Raw genomic sequence first — 8,397 nt, 5'->3', positions numbered from 1 at the left:
ACAACTGTCGTATCCAGAACCGTGCTTCATCCAGAATCGTGCCCAGGCATGCTCTGTAACAATCAATACTAGTTAGCCCAGAGGTTGGGTCATGATCAGCTGGACCTTAAAACATTGACAAGAAAATGTAAGAATGATAAATAGTGCACATGTAACTGATACAAGAATACTTTTTAAGACTTTCTGAGAGCATCACACATCGCGTGTCAGAGCACACATTTTCTTATTATTTAATGATGTTTAACTTGTCCTTTCGCTGTTAGGTTGTGTACGGGGTCAGAGGGCGGTGGTGACCAGTGGGATTCCCCGCACACTGACCCCGTACACAGTGACCCGGTAAGTTCCGTAAACACTACGTACAGCCGAGTCAAGAAGAGAGAAGGAAGCCAAAGGAACCCAGGGTCTCTGCTTGGACGTCTCGGTCTTTGTGACAAACCTCGCGGGCTCTTCCACAACCGTGCATCGTACACACGGGAAAGAACAGGTAAAACCAACACACGTTCTGGTTCCTGGTGCTTACTATTCGTACATACTCAGTACATGTATAGCGACGTTCGGCTTGGTCTCATACGGCTCGTATGATATTGATCATTGTGCAATCGCAAACTTTGTTCGGATTATCAATGATATGTACATCTGTACTTCAAAATTCAGGGATCTTATAGCTGGTTATTGTCGGTGGTTGATTCTGTCCCAATCACTGATTGAAAATTTTACGGCACTAAAACAGTACGACCGCGCCGGAAGCGAAACTAAAAGTTGAGCCGTGTGTTTTCTTAGCATCCAAAGAACTTATAGAACAGGGGGTTTGGTGGTCTTTGGCTGTTTTCTGATTAGCCCAGTTCTAAAACAGGGGTAATTCAACCAGGCCGGCTATGTTGTCTATATGCAATCAGAAAATCGCACATAAAAGATCCCAAAGACCATGAAGACCCCCCCCCCAAACCCTCAGTTTTTGGCATGCTATTGAGGCTACGTTTTCCTTTTGTACAGAATTTCAACTGTAAAACTGTACGATGAAGGATGTAACTAAACCGTCACAATCATTATTATCTCTCTGCTTCAATCTTACACTCTCTATATCTGCTTTAAAACCCAGAATAGTAGTGATTCTTTTATCATACAATGTATGGATAATAATCGAAGAGGCTCTGCATGCCTTTTTTTCGGATGGCGTAATCTGGGATTTTCAAGCCGTCGTAATCCTTAGGCTGTCACCAAAAATCAACGTAATTCGTAATCAGTACGTAAACATTAGCTGTAACACGTAACCAGTCGTTTTCATTCAACGTAAAGCGTTAAACGCAATCCTTAAAGTACTCCATGATTTCACGTAATTTGTAGTCACCTCCCCTCCTCCATGCAGACCCTCATCAAACAACGGAAAGTCCCGAAAGGTAATCTAATTATAGACCGGTGACACAGGTCTGAAAACAATGGGGGGTTGTGTGGCGTAGCGGCAGAGTGGCGTAGCGGCAGAGTGGGAACTTAGAGTCCCGGGTTCGAGTCCTGACATGCCACCGGTCGTGTGCCCTTGGGAAAGGCACTTTACACGGCTTTCCTCACTTCGCTCAGGTGAAAATGAGTATTGTCCTGTCATGTATTTGTCCCCTGTGTTGGTGGCGGCATTAATATTAGTTGAAAAAACTTGAGTGTGTCGTCACCACGTCTGGTGATTACATGTTGGAATTTAAAAAAATTAAAAAAAAACAATGGGGCCTGAGAAAACGTATTATCCATAAGATACAAAGTTCAAAAGAGCAAAGTTTGCCATGATGTAATGAAATGACGTACTGCTTAATTTCCAAGCAGATGTTTGGATTGAGGATAAACCAGAACAGCCGTAACATTCGCAAAGCAAATGCATAATGTTTACCTTCGCATATGGTCTGCTCTATTAATTCTTACTCAAATATATTCATATATATTGTCAGGCAGGAGTCCCTCCTACTATAAGATTGCAACATGAGGTAACCCAACACCAGTTACCATGGGAACAGACGTTAACAAATCAGGTCATTGGCCAGGTCAGAGGTTAGTGTTTGGAACGGAAGAAGAGGAAGATGAAACGGTGAACAGAAAATATACGTATAAACAGCAAAATGAAATTTGCAATGTGAGCTCTCTCTCTCTCTCTCTCTCTCTCTCGTCTCTTTGGCGACGTGTAGGCTCTTCGCCTCGTGAAAATTTGTTGGACGTAGAAAAACATAACAATTTTTTTCATGTATGCACCTGTAGACTATGGCAGAAGGAAGAGACTCCTTCTTACCGCCTGCTGTTAGCCGGCCCTGTAGCGCCCCCTTGCGGAGGCCCCCATCATCACCTCCAGGGCTGACTACTGGTATATCCGGTCAGGTGCGCCCTGTTTCGGTCGGGCCCAGCATTGACGAACGATCCATGTCTTCTTCGCCGAATCTTTGCGGTAGGTTAGGCCACACCAAGTAAATTTTATAGATGACGTCCTTTGGAGACCCTAAATCTAATGCGAGAGGGCGAAAAAAGGGCCCTAAAAAACAAGATGCCTAGATTAGAAATATACTATGAGACGACAAATGTTAGGACACAAATTGAATGAGGTGACACAGTGTAACAAGCAAGAAGTCTATTATTCATCATCAAAACAGCAATAAATCAGGTGGAACAGCAGTTGTCGTCCTGTCCTGTTTTCGCGTTACGGGTTTCACGTCAATCTTACGATTTGCGGCACTGTCGTGACTCTTTGGTCATAGTTACAGGAAGCAGAATTTCTTGGGTTTTTTTAGGAACAGGCCAAAATCAATGCGCGCGCGGACTTCATCCATAAAATTTACTTGGTGTGGCCTTATAAAAGTATAATAAACTTTTAAAAACATACGACTGTATCAGTGTAAAAAAAAACTGCGGGAGAGAACGGTTCCAACAAGCAAAAGTCCCTCGGCGGCAAAGCCGTCGCTCACCGAAAAAATAACGTAACCACCTCAGAAGTCTGCGAAGGAGGCTAGTAGGAAACACAGAAAATCAGAGACTTATAATAACAAGTCGATCGGTAAAAATAAAGCCAGCTGCAGCCGCGCCGCGTGCCTGGGAAGCTGGTTTGTTACGCCGAAGGGCGGTTATACCAGTAGTACCGGCTCTACAGATACAGATATAGATGTACCACACGTATACGTCACTCAGAGTTAAACGTTTTCGCAGCATCTGGAATATGGCCAACTATTATTACCTGCGCATGAATGAAAATAAAAATGAAGGTACTTTTTGTCTTTCTGAAGAACACTTGAATGCTTGAGCATTGATAGGTTGGCTTTGGATTTAAAAAAAAAAGAAATTTTGCTGCTATTGAAGTTTATTTATTCCTCCACGAGGGAGGTCAATGACCTCCGCGGAGTACTGAAATAAGATCTAGACGTCGACGTTTTCGTACATTCGCATCTGTAACTTATTATCTTGCTGTAGTTGCATTGGTATGAATTTGGCATCTCGTCTCTTAGTATGCGGGAGATGATCTGCATATAATATGTCATATGACATTTCAGAAAACGCTCCTATTTTGAAGGACTTGTGGAATGGGTAATTAATTTCGTCAGCCTTTGTAGGGGTTTTCAAGCAGATATTTGGTGATTTGTGGCAAATGTCGCGTTCACGGTAGTGGCACCATGTATAAAGGCATCCAATGCAACTTCAGTGAGAAAATCCGTTTGATATTGAAATTAATTGCCATTTCTTACAGCAAATTTCGTCATCAATTCCTGCACTTGAAGCGTTTGTTTTGATACTCATAGAAACGGGAAGGCACAACCGCATTCCTCTCCAGAATAGACTCTGTCAATACTGTAACATGAATAGAATAGAGGATGAACAATACTTTCTTCTAGACTGTACTTGATATTCTAATGAAAGATCTGTCCTTTTTAATCATTTTCAATGGAAGTTCCCATACTTTAAACACCTAAGTGCAAATGATAAATTTATATTTTTTGATGCGTCTAGACAAACCCTGTATCACAAACAAGATCTGTTCCCACATTTTCCACTGTACAAAAAAGCGAGAAGAAGTTGACCACTCTGTATTAGCTCAGTAACTAGAACCCTTTGTATTAGCTTAGTATAGTATCCCTGTATGTTCCTTATCTATGTATGTCTAAGTCAAGTAGTGTATCCACTTTTTTTACACACGTTTGTTATGTGTCTGTTAAGTCTTGACCTGTACCTAGCCTGTTGTGGCATGAATGTACAATAAAGTTACTAGTATTTCATTTCATTACCTTCGCCAAGAAGGTTATGTTTTCAGGGGCGTTCGTGTATGTGTGTGTGTGTCTGTCTGTCTGTCTGTCTGTCAACACGATAACTTGAGAAGGCCTTGATGGATTGTCTTGATACTTGGTAGATGGGTAGGTCTTGATGAGACCTCAAAATGATTAGATTTTGGGCCCCCTAGCGGCTTGTTATGGTACTGCAGCTGAACTTCCGGTTTTGATATCTCATGATCTAGACATGCTATGGTGATGAAATTTGGATGGTAGGTAGCTCTTGTGCTGGGGAAGAAGTAACGTGAGTTTAGGCCCCCTAGCAGCTTGCTCTGGAACTGCAGGGATATATTCTTGAAAATATTCAAAAGGGGATAACTCAAGAACCAGTTGACGGATCGTCGTGATTTTTGTTATGTAGGTAGCTTACGTGATGCTTAATATAATTATGTGACAATTATGCAAATATGGCTGTAATTTGCATAATTTATGGGGAAATTCTATAAATCATCTGCATTCCATGATAGGACAATTGAAGCTTGTGACATTGGTAATTGACAACGAAAGAAACACAGGAAGATATTGATTATGTTAATAATGACTTAATTTGCATAATTAATTAGAAAATTTTATAATTATGTAATGATAACTGCCTGGAATTTCATACTTGTGGTATTTGAAAGTTAAATTGAGGTTAACATCATTAAACATAATTTATTCAAATCAGGACCTCATTTGCATAATTTATTAGGAAATGCTAGAATGCATTGTTTGTTAATATAAGACTGTCTTTTGGCTGAGATTATGATAAAATGATATAATTCATGAAAATTAGGTTCCTATTTCTTAAATCAGGGGGGAATAATCTAATCTGTAATTTGTCAGTCATAAAGATTAACATCATTTGGCGAAGGTATGAGATCGGGGAACTCTAGTTTGTAATACGTTGTTTTATTTTTTGTCGACACAATACACCCTACTCTGCCAAAAGTGTTTCAACTTCACGTAATTCTGTGTCCAATGTTTTTTTTTAAACACAGGATCGTCTGGCTACAGTTCGGAATCATCCCTGGCGGGTTGGTCTACAAGCCCGAAGGGTGCTTTCCCCGCCCAACAGCCGACAACTGACACCCGTCCTAAAGCGACCCCTAGCGGTAACCGGGGTGCTTTCAAGATCAGCCAACGGCCTGAAATCAACCACTATAAACGCCTGTTGGAGAAGTTGGCAGACCGGCTCAGCCCTGATGAGGTGGATCGACTGAAACGGCAGTGCGGCGTCCCAGCCGGTTTGACGATTGCTTCTGCTTCAATTGGGCCAAACTGACTAAATTTTATGGATGACATCCTCTGAAGACCACCGAACTAGTGCGCGCGGGCGAAAAAATATTCGGCCAAAAATGCTGCTAAGCCACAGGAACACAAAGCTGGTATTGTGAATTTGCGACAAGCCGGCACATGTTGGCCTATTACGGAATTAATGAATCGGCACAGTGCGTATGTACGATTTTGATTTGATTTTTGATTTTTGATTTCTACTTCGGTAGCCTGGGTGTCCGAGGGCTAGAACCTCGGAGGTCGTGGAATTTTTTTAGGCAAAAATCAATGCTCGCGTGGATGTCATCCATAAAATTAAATCATTGTGGCCTTACGGTAGTCCGATGCGAAGCATCGTGCACAAAGATGAGTCGGAAATGTGGACATAGATAAATAGATAGAGAGTGATAGAGAGAGAGATAGAGAGATAACATTAGGTAGAGATATAGATGGATAGATAGATACATAGATAGATACATAGATAGATAGATAGATAGATAGATAGATAGATAGATAGATAGATAGATAGATAGATGGATAGATAGATACATAGATAGATACATAGAGAGATAGATAGGGAGAGATAACATTAGGTAGAGATATAGATGGATAGATAGATACATAGATAGATACATAGATAGAGAGATAGATAGAGAAAAAGAGAGAGAGAGATAGAGAGAGATAACATTAGGTAGATAGATAGATAGATAGACAGATATAAATAGATAAACAGATACATACTTTACATAGATAGAGAGATAGATAAATAGATATGAAAATATATAGAGAGAGATAGATAGATAGATACATGGATAGATAGAGAGAGAGAGGTAGATAGAGAGAGATAACATTAGGTAGAGAGATGGATAGATAGATAAAAAGATATATAGATATATATATAGATAGATAGAAATTTCACTTCCTCAGCATAAAGATAAATGTATATGAATAAATGTTTATTAAACAAACATCAAACTATATCCTCCTTCCCTCCGTGCCACAGGCACGGCTGAGAGAATGAGGACCAACCGTGACTTCATGCAGTGGCTGATTAACACCGACAAGATAAAAGAAGACGACCTGAGTCACCTGGGTATTCTCCTGCACTATGTGAAGAGGCCTGACCTGGTGGAGAAAATACGTAGGTGAGTCGTAATTCATGTGGGAGAATGTGGAACAACTAGAAAGGCCGACATTTGCTTCGGAGCAAATGTAGCATGACCTCACCACGTTTCACGACATGGCAGGGAAAGAAGGAGAAATGCAAGGGAAAACAATGCTTTTTATTAATATAAATATAGTATGAAGTGACATATAACTAAGAATGTAACAGTTGGATCCTACATTATTGGTTAGGATTTATTTACATAATCTGTTGATTTTCATGATTAAAAAAAAGCGTTTATGTCCCGCATTTCAATGCTCGAGAAGGAATGTTTTACATCTACCCCAAAACACTTGAATGCAGTTCAATACTGTAAATATGGTATGGCTATGTGCAGCTGTTAATACAGTTAACCCAATTAAATCTCAGCAGCCAATCAGCGAGACGAATAGAGGAAAGCAGCTTATTTGGTTTAAAGATTTTAAAATTTGGTTTAAAAAATAGCAAGATTTACAACCCAAAAGACTTTTTTCCTGGCTAATACTTGTAAAAAACATAGTAACTATTCCTAATATAAGTATGTGGAGGCATACACAGGTGTTCATTTAGCAGTAAAGTAATTAAGGGAACAGCCAATCAGCGATCACATCTCCAAACAGGGTGCACCTGCTGCCCATATTTGGGCATTGGCCCTATGCCCAAATATGGTCACACTCAAATCTTGTGTAGTGAAGTCACTATAGTGGTGAAGTCATAAAAACGGAATGAAGTGGGAAACTGTGAGTCAAGAGGGCAGTCACATTCATTATTTGCTTTTCTAAATTAAATGTTCACTTGTGTTTTTATTTCAACACAGTCCGGACGATGGATAGACTTGCAAAAAGGTTACAAACTTAAAACTAAAACTAGTTTCCTTTGCTTAGGAGTGCATTAATGTTCATTTTAAAAATATATCTACGGCAACAAATACTGTAAAATGTCTCCATTCTGAGGCACTCTCACTCACTCACTCACTCACCCACTCACTCACTCACCCACTCACTCACTCACCCACTCACTCAACCACTCACTCACTCACTCACTCAATCACTCACTTACTCACCCACTCACTCACTCACTCACTCACTCACTCACTCACCCACTCACTCACTCACTCACTCACTCACTCACTCACTCACTCACTCACCACTCACTCACTCACTCACTTACCCACCCACTCACTCACCCATTCACTAACTCACTCACTTACTCTCTCTCCCATATCTTAGTCAGCCGTTGCGGCAGCATGATGTTTGGCAAAGGTTTTTGCTGGTGATCTTCTGCCAGTCTTGCCATCTGGTTGGCTGTTTGACCGTCCAAACCCATGGAACCAATTCTTATATAATTATCAGTCTATTTCATATGCTTTCTTTGGGTAAAAAAACCAATTAGTTGTAAACTGATACAGATCCAAAACCACATTTTCCTCTCGAGGTAGGAAAGGTATTCTCATAATGGCTGTTAATTCCTTTCTATGAAACAACTTGAAGGTATGAAGAGGACCATGGTGTTGCCATTGACCGCAGGACTCCGACCATCCAGTCAAGTTCCTCGGATGGCACGGAACCAGAGGAAAGGACCCGTCAAACCTATGTCCACGACATGGCAGAGAGGCTTGAGCAGCTGCGAGACAGGTACAGTGAAGTTTACTTTGAACAAATTCTAGGCCCTGGCCTGGGTGTCTTCAGCGATCTCGCCCCCCCCCCAGTGATT

At 40.9% G+C, this 8,397-nt stretch overlaps 1 protein-coding gene across 1 annotated transcript in view; it reads left to right on the top strand.

The window, feature by feature from the left end:
• The first annotated feature begins 395 nt into the window (after positions 1-395).
• The window catches only part of LOC109486694, a 9,323-nt gene continuing 1,321 nt past the window's right edge, over positions 396-8,397 (top strand). The window contains exons 1-5 of the mRNA XM_019790587.1: positions 396-484; positions 2,239-2,422; positions 5,267-5,512; positions 6,544-6,685; positions 8,175-8,318. Of these exons, the coding sequence (XP_019646146.1) occupies positions 2,242-2,422; positions 5,267-5,512; positions 6,544-6,685; positions 8,175-8,318 (713 nt within the window). The 5' untranslated portion in view covers positions 396-484; positions 2,239-2,241. The remainder of the gene's footprint in view (positions 485-2,238; positions 2,423-5,266; positions 5,513-6,543; positions 6,686-8,174; positions 8,319-8,397) is intronic.

Source organism: Branchiostoma belcheri, unplaced genomic scaffold, assembly GCF_001625305.1.
Source record: "Branchiostoma belcheri isolate BF01 breed outbred unplaced genomic scaffold, Haploidv18h27 scaffold82, whole genome shotgun sequence".
NCBI classification, from domain to species: Eukaryota; Metazoa; Chordata; class Leptocardii; order Amphioxiformes; family Branchiostomatidae; genus Branchiostoma; species Branchiostoma belcheri.
This window is presented reverse-complemented; position numbering and strand designations above follow the sequence as displayed.